The 16,778-nt window shown below is 42.8% G+C and overlaps 1 pseudogene and 5 gene segments (V, D, J or C); 5 read left to right on the forward strand and 1 right to left on the reverse strand.

Annotated features, from left to right (window-relative positions):
* Positions 1 to 180: 180 nt before the first annotated feature.
* Positions 181 to 644, forward strand: LOC115051216 (Ig kappa chain V region 3381-like; the record flags this gene model as incomplete). The annotated part of the segment is given in 2 exon segments: positions 181 to 232; positions 322 to 644. Coding segments are annotated over 2 exon segments (375 nt in total), but the record flags the coding sequence as incomplete, so codon positions are not given.
* A 165-nt stretch (positions 645 to 809) lies between these two features.
* On the forward strand, positions 810 to 1,762 carry LOC115051222 (immunoglobulin kappa variable 3-11-like). The segment is given in 2 exon segments: positions 810 to 1,251; positions 1,455 to 1,762. Coding segments are annotated over 2 exon segments (360 nt in total).
* Positions 1,763 to 3,416: 1,654 nt separating this feature from the next.
* LOC115051390 (putative nuclease HARBI1) lies at positions 3,417 to 5,542 on the forward strand (annotated as a pseudogene).
* A 2,307-nt stretch (positions 5,543 to 7,849) lies between these two features.
* Positions 7,850 to 8,313, forward strand: LOC115051234 (immunoglobulin kappa variable 4-1-like; the record flags this gene model as incomplete). The annotated part of the segment is given in 2 exon segments: positions 7,850 to 7,901; positions 7,991 to 8,313. Coding segments are annotated over 2 exon segments (375 nt in total), but the record flags the coding sequence as incomplete, so codon positions are not given.
* An 864-nt stretch (positions 8,314 to 9,177) lies between these two features.
* On the reverse strand, positions 9,178 to 10,995 carry LOC115051238 (Ig kappa-b4 chain C region-like). The segment is given in 2 exon segments: positions 9,178 to 9,673; positions 10,883 to 10,995. A coding segment is annotated over 1 exon segment (252 nt).
* A 2,102-nt stretch (positions 10,996 to 13,097) lies between these two features.
* On the forward strand, positions 13,098 to 13,817 carry LOC115050519 (immunoglobulin kappa variable 3-11-like). The segment is given in 2 exon segments: positions 13,098 to 13,306; positions 13,510 to 13,817. Coding segments are annotated over 2 exon segments (360 nt in total).
* The last annotated feature ends 2,961 nt before the right edge of the window (positions 13,818 to 16,778 follow it).

Genomic DNA, 16,778 nt, shown 5'->3' on the forward strand with positions numbered 1-16,778 from the left:
CAAATTGTGATGATCAGATTGATCCAAGTCCCTGTTGGAGTCAGTCAGCTCATTTCCATAGAGACACTTTGCATCAGCAGCACCATGCTCCAGTGCTCTGGGAGACTTTATAGTCCTGACAGTTGAAGACTGGAGGACTGACAGCTTTTCCTTCATCACAACACAACACACATGAAAAACATGACTCTGATCTCCGTCCTCATCTGGACTCTCCTCTGCTGCTGCTTCACAGGTAAAGTCCAGAGAATCAAACTCCTCTATGAACATCCGTCCCTCTGAAATGAAGCCCACAAAACCAGGTTTCTGTCTCTGTGTCCTCAGAGTCCAGAGGACAGGTCACAGTGACTCAGTCGCCTGGAGCACTGAGCTCTGCTGTGGGAGGCTCCGCCAGGATCACCTGTAGGACCAGTCAGAATGTTCATGTTTACAACAACTACCACATTTTAGCCTGGTACCAACAGAAAGATGGAGAAAAACCTAAACTCCTTATTTATGATGCTTCCCGTCGAGTATCAGGGATTCCAGAACGTTTTACAGGAAGTGGATCAAACTCTGACTTCACTTTGACAATCAGTGGAGTCCAGACTGAAGATGCAGCAGTTTATTACTGTCAGAGTTTTCACTACATCAACAGTCAGGATGTGTTCACACAGTGAAAAAGCGTCGTACAAAAACCTCCCTCAGTCAGACTGAACAGAAACTGAACTGACTGCTGCAGCTGGAAGATACTGCAGAGACTGATACAGTTCACTGAGGACACACACACACACACACACACACACACACACACACTCTTCATATTATTTCCCTCCTTCCATCTCTTTGGAAATTCATCTCCATCAGGCCTCATTAATCCAACTCATCATAAAATCAGCCTGTTTGCTGATGACTCCCTGTTATATATCACAGAATCCTCGTCTCCTTTTCATCAATAGATTCATCAGATCAGAGGTTAAAGCTGGATTTCTGCTTTCTTCCTCCTGTCCTGTTTGTTAAAATCCACATTTTGATGAAGAGGTCCACTGTGATTGGACATCAGGAGTCCTGATGGAAACATCATGATGTGTTGAGGACAGCTACACTTCACTGACTCTGTGTGTTTGCATATGTGTCCTGCCTCTCTGCTGCAGCCGTTAAGAGACCAGTGTTGATCAGTGTCTGTCCAGGCCTTTCAGAGACACCCACACGCCGGCAGCACCATGATGATGTCACTGACTCTACTGCTGGCCACCCTGGGGCTCCTTGTTCAGGGTGAGACTCTCTTCTGAAAACTGGGCTTCAGGATGCAACCGGGTTCACCTCAGTGATGTTCTGCTGACTGAAACGAGCAGCGTTGACCTTCTTCCATCTGTTCTCCGTGTTAAAGAAATCATCCTCTTCTGTTTGGATGTCCATCATCTTTGTCCAAGCTGGATTTGTCTCAATGACCTTCTCCTCTTTTTCATGTTTTCCAGGTTCATCAGGAGAAATCACCCTGACTCAGTCTCCTGGAGCTAAGTCTGTTAGTCCAGGTCAGACCGTCTCTATCAGCTGTAAAGCCAGTTCAAGTGTCAGTAGCTACCTTCACTGGTACCTTCAGAAACCTGGAGAATCTCCTAAACTCCTGATTTATAATGCCAACAGCCGTCAGTCTGGAGTTCCAGAGCGTTTTAGTGGCAGTTATTCAAACACAGACTTCACTCTGACCATCAGTGGAGTTCAGACTGAAGATGCAGGAGTTTATTACTGTCAACAAAGTAACAGCTTCCCGTTCACACAGTGATACAACGTCGTACAAAAACCTCCGTCAGCTGAAGAGGAACTGATCTGAACCAGTTCACTGAGGGGACACACACACACACACACACACACTGACTGATCAGAGTTGAACTATTAAATCCTAAAAGATAGATGAATATGTTTTGTCAGATGTGGAAGTTTTCTTCCTTCAACTTTTCCACTCTGAATGAAATCAGCTGTTTCTTTTAATAGCTGCTGATGTTCAGTGAGTCCATCATCCAATCAGACATGGAAAAAAGTTTCTTTCAGCCAAAACATCAGTCACCTCAACCTGACTGTCAGGAGATCAATGTTTTGGTCATTTTTCTTTAGAACATGAACATGAAATCATGGCCAGTGATTCCCTCTGTTGCCCCAAAACAAAGAAGTTGAGCTCATTGATTGAACCTCCGGACAGGGCAGGTGTTAAAGAGAAGACCTGCTTAAAGATCTCACTACTGTTTTCAGTTATACACCGTTTTGAGATCACTGCTGTAGAGACATTTGTGTGCACTGAACTCGTTCTCTCAAAGAAAACACAGGAAAGATCAGACAGGCCCACATCAGACACAGTAACCTTTGAGATGCTCAGAGTCTTAGAGATAAGTAGGTCAAGAGTGTGTCCTCTGTTGTGCGTGGCCTCTGTTACATGCTGAGTCAGCCCAAAGTTGTCCAGAGTGTTACTCAGGTCTTTAGTCTTTCTGTCCTGAGAGTTGTCCACATGGATGTTAAAGTCACCAACAATAATTATACGGTCAAAGTGAACACAGATCAGAGACAGCAGTTCACTGAGGTCATCAAAAACGTCTGCACAGCATTTTGGGGGTCTGTAAACATTCAGAAACAGGACTCTGGATGAGGCCTTCAGCTGGATAGTTATATATTCAAAAGACTGAAAACTTCCAGCAGATAAGTGCTGACATTGAAATGATTCATTCACCCACAATCAGAGTTTCAGGCCCAGCCTTTAGCTTTCCCTGTGGCCTTTTACTTTTTAACAGGTTTTCAGTCCTCGCCTTGCTGCTTTGGGATGGATGGTCATCCGACAGAGATCCAGAGTCCTTCGATAGTGGAGCAAATCTCTTCTGTAGTTTCACACTCTGTTGTGAACCTTCCCATTCACGGTTGTCCAGTCCTGATTCCTCCCATGTACGGGGTAGAAGAGCTCCTCTGTCTCGTAGGAAGTGAAGGCCAGTCAGTTTCATAGACTTCAGCTCGCCGTGCCCTGCCTGTGATACGTCCTCCCACTTCCAGGAGACATGATTTACTTTGTGGCTTTGCACCGACAGACAGACAGTTCCAGGGAGGATTATCACTCCATGATTTATTATAATGCACAGAGTCTGCTTTCTTGGTCGTGTTATCTGTGCTCCTTAGCTGTGGTGACTATTACAACATTCACATCAAGGTGGAGACCAAAGGAGATGAAGTCAGAGCTGATAATAAGGCCAACAGTGACGTCAGAAATGATCATGTGTGCAAGTGAATCTACAAAAAGAATCTGAGAGAAAACGGTTCAACCTCAGCTCATTTCCATAGAGACACTTTGCATCAGCAGCACCATGCTCCAGTGCTCTGGGAGACTTTATAGTCCTGACAGTTGAAGACTGGAGGACTGACAGCTTTTCCTTCATCACAACACAACACACATGAAAAACATGACTCTGATCTCCGTCCTCATCTGGACTCTCCTCTGCTGCTGCTTCACAGGTAAAGTCCAGAGAATCAAACTCCTCTATGAACATCCGTCCCTCTGAAATGAAGCCCACAAAACCAGGTTTCTGTCTCTGTGTCCTCAGAGTCCAGAGGACAGGTCACAGTGACTCAGTCGCCTGGAGCACTGAGCTCTGCTGTGGGAGGCTCCGCCAGGATCACCTGTAGGACCAGTCAGAATGTTCATGGCTCAAACTACTTAGCCTGGTACCAACAGAGAGATGGAGAAAAACCTAAACTCCTTATTTACTATGCTTCCACTCGACCATCAGGGATTCCAGCTCGTTTTACAGGAAGTGGATCAAACTCTGACTTCACTCTGACCATCAGTGGAGTCCAGACTGAAGATGCAGCAGTTTATTACTGTCAGAGTGCACACATCATCAACAGTCAGTATGTGTTCACACAGTGATAAAACGTCGTACAAAAACCTCGGTCAGCTGAAGAGGAACTGATCTGAACCAACAGCTGCTCTGAAACACAAACAGTCGAGGTCTGACTGTGACGTATTTTCATGTTGAAAAGTTTTCATGTTACCTGATGTAACTAAAACACACCAGTTCACCACAAAAGCAGTTTAATAACACATATATATATTTGCCGGGACGAGTTTTTGTTCCGACTTTCGGTTTCAAGTCGGCTATAAAAAATGCTGCCCCTCTACGATCATCCACCTTCAACAGGGCCTCACCGTTTCTAAAAGATCCAACGGATTTAAGAGCACAACTATTTGAGGTGTTCTTTGGAGGGAGGGAGTTTTTCGAGACCGGAGCGATCTGTTGGCGTTTTCTGATGATATTCTCTCTCAGCGATACAGATTTTCTGCTGATTGAATACGTTACATATGCAGTCTCTTGGAGCCATATGTAAGTAATGCAACAAAACGCAGCCATGCACTCACTGCAGTTCAAACAGCGTGCATCGCACTGCGTTTTTTTGTCATTGGCACCTTCCTGCATTCAGTCAGTGATGCAGATAATCTGAGCAAAAACACTGTTTGTCGCGTTATTCCAAAGGTTGTTCTAAACTGCTGAATATGTTTGTAGTGTTCCCTGGTCACTTACCAGCGCTTACAATAAAGGAGGTAATGTACATGAATTAGTTCACCATATTTCATGTTTAACGTTGTATAAATGTAATATTTACACCTAATTCCTAAATAGGGTTCCCCGGGGTCCTAGGGGCCACTGATTGCACTCACATACCCATCACTGGGCCCTTGGGGGAACATGAGGCCGATTTTGTGAACAGGAAGTCCTTTCACAGTGTCATTGTTCAGGTAAACTGATTTATTTGTCATGTTATTGGTGGTGGCTCATGTGCACATTGCATGCAATTATATTATTAGTGCTGCATACGACACTTTTCTCATCGATCAGATATCTTCATTCAGCACTGAAGATGTTACAGGAGATGGGTCACCATCAATAAGGGAAAAATATTCCCTTTCAGCAGCCTTCACTGGTACCTTAACTGTTTCAGTGCTTTCATTCTGAAACTAATCTGGGACACCTTTGCAGATGACTTGTGACAATCAGCAGTTGGTCACAAGTGTGGATGCCAGATGGCCTGGCTCAGTCCATGACTCACAGATCCTCTGAGTCTATTCTGGTCACCAGCTTGAGGAAGGAATGGCAAATGGCTATACACAATTGTATTCTATTCTTGTTTATTTGTAGCACAAAGTAATTTCCTTTGCCTTTGTTAACAGGGCTTTTTGATGGTCTTCTTCTGGGGGACAGAGGATATCCCTGCACCCTATCCTGACCCACAGACACCACCAGAGCGTGGCTTCAATGTGGCACTTAGCAAGTGCAGGGTCGGGATAGAAATGACTTTTGGGGTCATCAAGTCCAGATTCAACTGTCTCCGTGGCCTGAGGGTTTCTCCTGACGGGGCCTTTGGGATTAGAACCGCATGTGCGGTGTTGCACAATGTGGCCAGCATACGAAAAGGAAGGAGCCCTCGTGTGCCGCTGGTGGCAGCTGACGTGGTGGACCCCATCACCCTTGACAACCCAACTGGTGCAGCCAACAGACGAGCCATCACCCAGCAATCTTTCAGTGATTAAAAAAAAACATGAAAAACACAGCAATGAACTGCTGTGTTTTATTGTTTATGGAAGTTCAGCCTTTTCTGGGGGGAAAGTAGCAATAAGTACACGATGTGAATCATGCTGAACAACACATTAAAGTACCATTTAGTGTTGTACCTTTTCTCACATTGCAGTTGATCTTTAACTTTAATTTCTTGATTTCCAGCTCTTTTTTTTCATATTATCCAACTCAAGAGTCCTTTTTTAAAGGGCCCTCACATTGTCTGCTCCAACCTGTATTAATACGACATTGAGGTGTTCATCAAGCAACAGAGAGGAGTCAGATAGACGTTTCAGTTATGTTGGTGTACTGTGTTCATTATTCACTTATGTGCTCTTGGTCAGGATTACTTAAAAAAAAAAAAAGTAGACGTAGAACTGCTACTGAATGATAAAACCCTGACCCCTTGATTTTTTGTGGGCCTACAAGTGGAGGCCACAGGCTGAAGGGGAGGGTTGGACAATGTCCTCTGCCTGTGACATGAGCAAGAAACCTCATTATTTCTAATTTAAAAAGATTGATTTCATTTGTACATTGAATTCTTATTTAGATTATAAAGATATCTGCCCCCAAAGGTACCTCTGAATACACTGAAAGTGTCTCCTCATCATTGATCTCCACCTGTGGAATAGTTTAAGGGAAATGAATAAAGTGGATTTAAAACAGCACACAAAGATATTACATGACAATTTCCTGTGTGTGTGTTGGCGGCTTGACCAAAACTACAGCGTCTCCTTCAACTGTACATTAGATGAAGACTTTTCTCATTTGAGAAACAATAAATATGCATTTAGTATTTAACCACCAAAGCACTTACACATACCCTGGACAAACAGTTGCTGCTGGGAGCTGCCAGCTGCAGGGTCTGACTGAACACCCCGTTGTATCCCCTCCATGATCGGCCGCCCTTCATTGTTTGAAAAGGCCAGCTCCTCTGAGGCTGTGTGATCTGCTGGAGCGGTCTTCTCCTCTAATTTTTCTTCTTGTTTGCTTCAGATGATATTGTCAGTGTGTCATCCACATTATACTAAAAGAGTGATGAATGCACAGCAAATACAAACCACTTTGGATGACATTCTTGTGCTCGGTCCAGATTTGCTGCCAAAACCGTTTTGCAGTGCCGGTATTACAACTAAGAGAACAAAAAGTAGAAAATAGCTTCGACTTTATCACAAATTACACAAATCAAATAAATTTCACTTTGATTTGGCCCCAATCTAAGAGATTTCCAGGTATCCTTCATGCTGAGACAATGTCAGGGAGGGAATTAAAGTCATCAAACTGAATCAGATCACATTTATTTGTATCGCGCCAAATCATAACAGTTACATCAAGACACTTTACATATAAAGAAATATTGAGACCAGACTCTTTATAAAACTATTGAAAGAGACCCAACAGATCCCGATGAGCTAGCACTTGGCGACAGTGGCAAGGAAAAACTTCCTTTAAGAGGCAGTCATATGATGATATTTATGATATATCTGATATTACAGAGGCGATATTGACTTACACATTTACGTGATCTGGATATTTTTTGCCATTCTTCCTCTCTCGCCTTGTTTGCTGAAACAGTGTTGCTTTTTGCTGTTAATATAAATCTGAATTCATTGTAACTTTATATAAAAACTATTTGTTCCTCTTGGGTGAAATACACAGCACGTGATCGCTCCATTTTTCTGTGGAAATCGTGTCAAATGACAGTAAACACCCCTTTTTATGTGAACATGGACAGAGCCTGATGAGGAAAGTCTGGGCCGACAAATCAAGTTCATAACCATCGTCGGGATACTCGTTGTCTCTGGATGGAGCTTTGGCTTTGTCGAGCCAGCTCACCCAAAGAAAGCCCGGTTCTGATGACCTTCCTTCGTAGTACACCCCTCTGGTCTGCAGGGGTCAGGACCGACCAAAACTGGTCCAAGGAAGGAACAGTACTGAACCACAGACTCTATGAACACATGAACACAACCTCTGTGGTTCCATTTACTGGGAAATATTGACTGGTCACAACTTTAATTAGCTCAACACAACACAGCATTTTGTCACAACATATGTGAACTTTGTTTGTCTGAAAGTTCTGACCTGGAATTGCTGAGACAGCATGATCTGACTAAGACAAAGAAACACAACTCAGAAAAGAACTCAGTCAGCTCATTTCCATAGAGACACTTTGCATCAGCAGCACCATGCTCCAGTGCTCTGGGAGACTTTATAGTCCTGACAGTTGAAGACTGGAGGACTGACAGCTTTTCCTTCATCACAACACAACACACATGAAAAACATGACTCTGATCTCCGTCCTCATCTGGACTCTCCTCTGCTGCTGCTTCACAGGTAAAGTCCAGAGAATCAAACTCCTCTATGAACATCCGTCCCTCTGAAATGAAGCCCACAAAACCAGGTTTCTGTCTCTGTGTCCTCAGAGTCCAGAGGACAGGTCACAGTGACTCAGTCGCCTGGAGCACTGAGCTCTGCTGTGGGAGGCTCCGCCAGGATCACCTGTAGGACCAGTCAGGATGTTTTTGTTTACAACAGCAAACATTTCTTAGCCTGGTACCAACAGAGAGATGGAGAAAAACCTAAACTCCTTATTTACTATGCTTCCACTCGAGAATCAGGGATTCCAGAACGTTTTACAGGAAGTGGATCAAACTCTGACTTCACTCTGACCATCAGTGGAGTCCAGACTGAAGATGCAGCAGTTTATTACTGTCAGAGTGAACACAACATCAACAGTCAGTGGGTGTTCACACAGTGATACAACGTCGTACAAAAACCTCGGTCAGCTAAAGAGGAACTGGTCTGAACCAACAGCTGCTCTGAAACACAAACACTAGAGGTCTGACTGTGACATATTCTCATGTTGAAAAGTCTGCTGTGTTAGAGAAACTATTTATTTAATTTAGTACGAAAGTATGAAAAGAGTATGAAAGATTTCCTCATTTCAAAATTCACATAGCAACGAAATAAAAAACTCTGACTTGACATCAAAAGTTATTATACTTCTCATAGTTTTAATCTTTATATATAATAAAAACATTTAATGAACACAAAGAAAGCCGCACAAATGATGAACACAACTTCTGCACTCATATTCATGTTACAAAATCACTATCAAACACAGTCAACATCCCTGAGAGCTAATCCAGAACTGACACGAGTCACTGTGAGTTTCATGGACCGGCTGTTTCTATTCAGACGTCAGCAGTCGGACAGCAGACATTTAACGCTTTCACAAGAAAACACACTGAAGACAAACTGCTGATCAGAGCGTCTTTATTGTCATGAAATATGGAACACGTCAGCGTTACGAGAAGCAAAAAGCTCAATGAAAAGATATAAAAGCAAAGTTAAAGAGAAACAGAGACAGAGAGTTCCAAAGTGAGAGCAGAGTTACTGGATGTCTCTGTATGCTGATGATACCACACTTTATATATCTGATCCAGAGATGAGGCAGATTTCAATCCTTCAACATGAAACAATCAAATCTGACTCAATCATTTCATCTACAGGGTTCATTTAGGAGAAGAGATGAATCAGGTTTTATTTCAGGTCACTCAGAAAGTTTGACCATCTGTTGATGTTCGAAAAACTCCAGATGGACACAGAATTTATTTGATGAACAGATCTTTATTTTCTGAAATAGTGACATTACAAATGTTACAGAAAACTAGAAAACATATCTGAGAGAAAGACAGAAAATGAGAAAGAGACGAAGATGGCGTTACATGGAGCAGAATGAAACCAGCAGCAGAGACCAGCTCGGTTGGATCCAGACTAGGAACACTGGCCTTTACTCAGAGTCTCTGAGACCGCAGCCTGGGAGCCCTGGGTGGCCTCGCAGGTCACAGAGTCCAGGCTGGTCCACTGGTCTTTAGTGAGACTCAGGGTGCTGGTCCAGCTGTAGAGGCCGTCCTTCCCCACCACCCCCCGGCTCTGGTCCCCGCTGCTGCTGCTGATGCTGCCGCCCCGCCCCACCTTCCAGGACAGGGTCCAGCCTGAGGGGAAGCCCTTGTCGGCCAGGCACATGAGCGTGGCTTTCCCGTTGTCTTTTTCCAGCTCCTTCCTGGAGGGGGGCAGCACCCTCAGGGTGGGACGGGTGTCACCTAGAAGACACCAATCAGATTAGAGGACGGGGAGCGGACAGCTGTCAATCAAACAGCAGACACTTGGACACCTTGACTGTGTGAGAGCTGATTTAGTCCCTGAAGGAGTTTCTGTCAGATGGTTTTTCTGCTCCACCGGTCACTGACTCACACATTGTTTCACTTCCCTTTAAGAAGCCTCTCATGCACATCAGCACAGAGACAATCATCAGACAGTTTGAGCTGAAATATATCAAAGTACACTGGAAACACAAAAGATGATTTTACATTTCAACAGCTGCATTTTACCCTCGTCTATATCGCACTATTTCATGGAGACTTTTCTAAAAGACAAAAACAGTTTTTTTAGGAATCTCTTCAAAGTCCTGGTTGGTTTATGATGAAACACATTTAGGGATAAAACTATTAAAGCACAACAGTTAATCAGATCTACTGTGAAAAGCTCCACTATCACATAAAAACAGACGGCTGAATTTAAAAGTCAGACATAAACAAAGAGAAGCCAGCGACTTCAGAAAAGTTCAGTCACACTGTTCAGAATAACTTTAACTGAACGGCACAAAAGTTTCAGAGGGAAAGATGTTGCTGATTGTTGCTGTTTAATCTTTGCTGCTGCTCAGATTGTTCACATTTCACTAATTAACCGCAACAAGAAAAGAAAAGTTCAGAGAATCTGCTTCAAGTTCAGCTTCAGGGTCAAAGAGGAGAAACCAAGAAGAAAATAGAGATTTGAAAGAGTTTTAGATCAGACAAAGGGAAATTTAAATCCTCTACAAATGTTCAGACACAGAAAAGGAGACCTGAACACACAAAACATTATTAATATTGAAGCAGAAACTTACTTCCAAATTCCAGTCTGGTTCCTCCACCAAAAGTCCACCACAGTGATACAAACTCATTGAGCCGTCGTACAAAAACCTCTGACTGTACAGAGACACGGCTCTCTGAGTCTGACTGACTGAACTAAAACTACAAACTCTGAAGATGCTGCTTTACTTCACATTTCTCAAATAAGGATTCATCCTCTGCTTTAATATTTGATTTTCACAATTTATTTACAGAAAAATTACTTTTTACAATCATGCAAAAATGAAGTTGGTTTCAAAATAATCCTGAAAAAGCATCTTCTGTTCTTTACATGTTAAATATGAAGGAAGTAAAAAGAGAAGCAGCTCCTGAATTAAAACAGTTCATAAAGATTTGACTTACTTCCAACATCCAGTCTGGTTCCTCCACCGAACGTGTACCACAGTGATACAAACTCATTGAGCCGTCGTACAAAAACCTCTGACTGTACAGAGACACGGCTCTCTGAGTCTGAAACAAACAAACTCAACTAAATTCACCTCCAATATTTTGGCTGCCTGCCTGAGAAAGACTGAAATTCAATATGACACATTTCTGTTTCTTTACATCGGAAAGACTTTTGTAGAATTTATAATATGTGATAGAATTGGAAACAGTAACAGACCAAAAGTTGGATATCACCACAGTAGACACATCCAGTATCCTGAACAAAGAAATGCTCATAAATGATAGAAAAGACTTTTGCTGTAAAGAATAGAACATTTTTCTGATGTGAATGACTGAATGTCACCAGAACGTAAAGATCCTAAAACAAACAGTAAATCTGTCTAAAAAGGACGACAGAATATGTTGAAGTGTGCATTAAATGAAAGCTTTCAAATCTTTAATGTCAGCATAAACAAACACAAACACTCTGATCAAACTAGATTATATTGAGGGGAATCATGTTGATGTCATCATAAAACAGGCTGAAACATTTCAAACCTTCTGTGTCCTCCACAACAATCAGCCATGACATCATGACCTCCTGACCCCACATGGATGGAGGACCTAAAGTTTCCCAGCAGGACATTGTCCAAAGCATCACACTGTCTGCACCAGCTGGTCTTCTTCCCACAATGCATCTTGGTGTGATGTCTTCCTCAGGTAGTGCTGCACACACACGCACACACACACACGCACACACACACAACTGACCATCCGGATGATGTCAACGAAAACCTGATCCATCAGACCGGACCACCTTGTTCCATGGCCCCGTGGTCCGGTTCTGATGCTCATACGTCCATTGTAGGAGGTTCTGGTGGTGGACTGGGGTCAGCATGGACACCCTGACCGGTCTGCAGCTCCACCACAAACTGTGATGGTCTGTGTGTTCCCACAGCTTTCTGTCAGAACCAGCATGAACTTCTTCAACAGGTCTTCTGTTGGATCAGACCACACGGTCCATCAATGGGTCCTGATCCAGGACCATGTGGTTCAGTGGTTTTCCTTTCCTGGAACACCTTGGTAGGTCCTGGCTGCTGCAGAGAGGAACCTCCCACAGAGCTGCAGTTTGGTTCTCATCAAAGTCTCTCAAGTTACTGAAAAAATAAAAGAAAATAAATAAATAAAAATAAATTATAATTAAATAAACAAACCTTTTTTTTTTTTTTTTTTACAAAACTTCTTAAAAATAAGAACCAACAAATTGTGATGATCAGATTGATCCAAGTCCCTGTTGGAGTCAGTCAGCTCATTTCCATAGAGACACTTTGCATCAGCAGCACCATGCTCCAGTGCTCTGGGAGACTTTATAGTCCTGACAGTTGAAGACTGGAGGACTGACAGCTTTTCCTTCATCACAACACAACACACATGAAAAACATGACTCTGATCTCCGTCCTCATCTGGACTCTCCTCTGCTGCTGCTTCACAGGTAAAGTCCAGAGAATCAAACTCCTCTATGAACATCCGTCCCTCTGAAATGAAGCCCACAAAACCAGGTTTCTGTCTCTGTGTCCTCAGAGTCCAGAGGACAGGTCACAGTGACTCAGTCGCCTGGAGCACTGAGCTCTGCTGTGGGAGGCTCCGCCAGGATCACCTGTAGGACCAGTCAGAATGTTCATGTTTCCAACAGCAAACATTTCTTAGCCTGGTACCAACAGAGAGATGGAGAAAAACCTAAACTCCTTATTTACTTAGCTTCCACTCGAGTATCAGGGATTCCAGAACGTTTTACAGGAAGTGGATCAAACTCTGACTTCACTCTGACCATCAGTGGAGTCCAGACTGAAGATGCAGCAGTTTATTACTGTCAGAGTTATCACGAAATCAGAGACTGATACAGTTCACTGAGGACACACACACACACACACACACACACACTCTTCATATTATTTCCCTCCTTCCATCTCTTTGGAAATTCATCTCCATCAGGCCTCATTAATCCAACTCATCATAAAATCAGCCTGTTTGCTGATGACTCCCTGTTATATATCACAGAATCCTCGTCTCCTCTTCATCAATAGATTCATCAGATCAGAGGTTAAAGCTGGATTTCTGCTTTCTTCCTCCTGTCCTGTTTGTTAAAATCCACATTTTGATGAAGAGGTCCACTGTGATTGGACATCAGGAGTCCTGATGGAAACATCATGATGTGTTGAGGACAGCTACACTTCACTGACTCTGTGTGTTTGCATATGTGTCCTGCCTCTCTGCTGCAGCCGTTAAGAGACCAGTGTTGATCAGTGTCTGTCCAGGCCTTTCAGAGACACCCACACGCCGGCAGCACCATGATGATGTCACTGACTCTACTGCTGGCCACCCTGGGGCTCCTTGTTCAGGGTGAGACTCTCTTCTGAAAACTGGGCTTCAGGATGCAACCGGGTTCACCTCAGTGATGTTCTGCTGACTGAAACGAGCAGCGTTGACCTTCTTCCATCTGTTCTCCGTGTTAAAGAAATCATCCTCTTCTGTTTGGATGTCCATCATCTTTGTCCAAGCTGGATTTGTCTCAATGACCTTCTCCTCTTTTTCATGTTTTCCAGGTTCATCAGGAGAAATCACCCTGACTCAGTCTCCTGGAGCTAAGTCTGTTAGTCCAGGCCAGACCGTCTCTATCAGCTGCAAAGCCAGTTCAAGTGTGAGCTATTATATTCACTGGTACCTTCAGAAACCTGGAGAAACCACCAAACTCCTGATTTATAATGCCAACAACCGTTATACTGGAGTTCCAGAGCGTTTTAGTGGCAGTTATTCAAACACAGACTTCACTCTGACCATCAGTGGAGTTCAGACTGAAGATGCAGGAGTTTATTACTGTCAGCAGGATTACAGCTTCCCGTTCACACAGTGATACAACGTCGTACAAAAACCTCCGTCAGCTGAAGAGGAACTGATCTGAACCAACAGCTGCTCTGAAACACAAACACTAGAGGTCTGACTGTGACATATTCTCATGTTGAAAAGTTTTCAAGTTACCATTTGTGAATAAAACACACAAGTTCACCAGAAAAGAAGTTTAAAAAAAGAAACTAGAAAAACATCTTAAACCTATATGACCTACCGTAGAAGAAGTCCACCACAGCATACCTTTTACAGTTTTACATGCTGGGGAGCCATTTGTTGGAGTATTTTAATTTGCTTTACATCAATACAACCTTAGATTTCAATTTTTAATAAAGTGTATTGACCTTTGTCCATATTAACTAAATAAGTTGTTACAAAATGCAATAAACTACAAAAAAAGAAAATCTTTTTAAAAACACATTTTCCCAAATATAGAAATGACATATTTGTATATTTGACAAATTGTAAATGTAAATAAGTTGCACAAAATCCTTTCAAACTACAGCAAATTGTTCATTAAAATAAACTATTTATAAGAATGCAATCTTAGTTTTGATAGCTTTCTTGTTTTTAGCAAAAGATATCGATTTAAAACACAGTTTTTTCAGAAAACACAAAAAAGGTTTCATTTTGGCCAATTTGCATTTGTGGGTGTAAAACTTTGTAAGAATTATAACGAGACTGATTAAAGAATATTCTTAATCAACTGAAGTGTCACTCTTTCAAAAACCAAAAAGCACGTTTAAAGTCACAGAGGATACTATTTAAAATAAACCTACAAATATCTTGCCACAGTTTCCGGGTATCTTTACATTTCCAGAACAGAGGGACTACAGTCTCAGTGTAACAGTCACAGTCGGCACATTTTAGATCTGTATCATCATGTTTGAATTTGATTTTAAGGTTGTTTTTGCAGCCAAATGGGTTGAAGCCAGACACACCAGTAAAGGGAACATCAAGTTACAGAAGCAGAGATAAGACTACACATTGATAGTTGTGTTGTGAAGCTGAAATTAACGTAGCATGGCATTAAGTCACTTGGCAGGGGTGTGTGTCTCTACGTCAATAAAAACTGCTGTAATACGGTGATTGTCAGGGAGACACTGTGCACCAAAGACATTGAACTATTGTCCGTATCCCTGCAACCATTTTATCTCCCCAGTGAATTTCCACAGTTATTTATTACTGTTGTTTATGTTCAGCCGAAGGCTAACGCTGATGTAGCCACCCAGGCTATGCTAACAACAGCACAGCGGCTGCAGTGGTTAGCACCGGACGCACCACACTTGATTTTGGGAGATTTTAATCATTGCAAACCGTCAAAGTCCCCGGACATGCAAAATGTCTGGACCTTAGCTTTGGAGCCATAAAAGGAGCTATAAATCCTTCAGCAGCGCTCCACTCAGTATCTTCGATCACAACATGGTTTATTTGGTTACGTCCTACAAATCGGTCCTGAAGAGGAACAAGCAGTTCCGGTCTGGTCAGAGGAATCAATCCAGGACTGTTTCCACAGTACGGATTGGGATTTGTTCTCAAATGTTTGCGAGGATATTGATGAATTAACTGATGTTATTTTATCGTATGTTTCTTTTTGTGAGGCCTCCATCATTGCATGGAAAGACATTTTCTTTTACCCCAATAATCAGCCTTGGATGACTAAAAGTGTCAAAGCTGTGATTAATCAGAAAAATATTTGCTTTTCTCTGGGTGACGCTGCTTAATATAGGGAGATTCAAAAACAACTCAAAAAGGAACTTCAACTTGCCAAGAGCAGGTATAAGAACAAGGTTGAGAACATGCTGTGGGCAGGCGGCTCTCGTTGTGGATGGGAGGGGGTCAAGTCCATGATGGGGATGCAATCCAAGAAGAGCCATGTCTCCCTAAACAGAAGGCCTGACCTGGTTACAACTGTTTTAATAACTGTAACGTCAGTGAGGAATTGCCACTCTTTAAAAATGCTCTCTTCACAGAATAGTGTTGTGGACAGAAGGTTTGCAAATTTTTCCAGGGAGTCAAGGAAAGGAAAAGCCCTGGCCTGGATGGCATCGGAAGGTGTGTTCTTAAGAACTGGTGCTGACCTGCTGGCAGACATACTTTTATTTTTTCTGTGTCCCTCCAGCTTCACAAGGTCCCCTCACTTTGGAAGGATTCCATTATTGTTCCAGTTCCCAAATCGCTAAATGACTTTAGACCTGTGGCATTAACTTCGAGAAAATTGTCAAGGAAACACTTCTGACCTGTGTTCAAGATAACCTGGACCCACTGCAGTTCGCTGACAAGTCAAGCAGAGGTGTTGAAGATGCTTTAGCCACTCTTTTAAATCTTGACTTTTCTTGAGGGAGCCAAGACTTTTGCCCGTCTTTTATAGATTGTTCATTTGCTTTGAACTGCAGACAGCCACATATTTTAGCAGAAAGATTAGGGGACTTCCACAGCATCGATCCTGGTCTGACAGCCTGGCTTTTGGACTTTTTAACAGAAAGGCCACAACGTGTGAGGATCAAAGGTGTTCTATCAGACATTCTCGTCTCCTTCACTGGAGCACCTCAGGGCTGTGTCCTCTCACCATTACTGTTTGTTCTGTACACAAACGAGTGCCGTAGCCAACGTGTGGGGCGTCACATCTTGAAATTTGCAGATGCCTCAGTAATTGTGTCCTTCCTGACCTTGGCCCTGGAGTGAAGGAATTCACAGACTGGTGTTCCTCATCCTTTATGTCCATCAACGTGTCAAAGGCTAAAGAAATGCTGATAGCCTTTCATAAACATCTGTCAGTCTCCCCTCCTCTTGTCATTGAGGATGAAACCATCGAGCTGGTCAATAATTATAAGTATCTTGGCACTAACATTGATGACAAGCTGTCTTCTGATTTCCACATTGATGCCGCTTGCAAAAAGTCACATCAACGCATGTATTTTTATCGTGAACTGTAGAATTTTAATGTTGACAGCACTTGTTGAAAATG

The sequence above is a fragment of the Echeneis naucrates genome, chromosome 11, assembly GCF_900963305.1.
Source record: "Echeneis naucrates chromosome 11, fEcheNa1.1, whole genome shotgun sequence".
In the NCBI taxonomy this organism is placed as follows: domain Eukaryota; kingdom Metazoa; phylum Chordata; class Actinopteri; order Carangiformes; family Echeneidae; genus Echeneis; species Echeneis naucrates.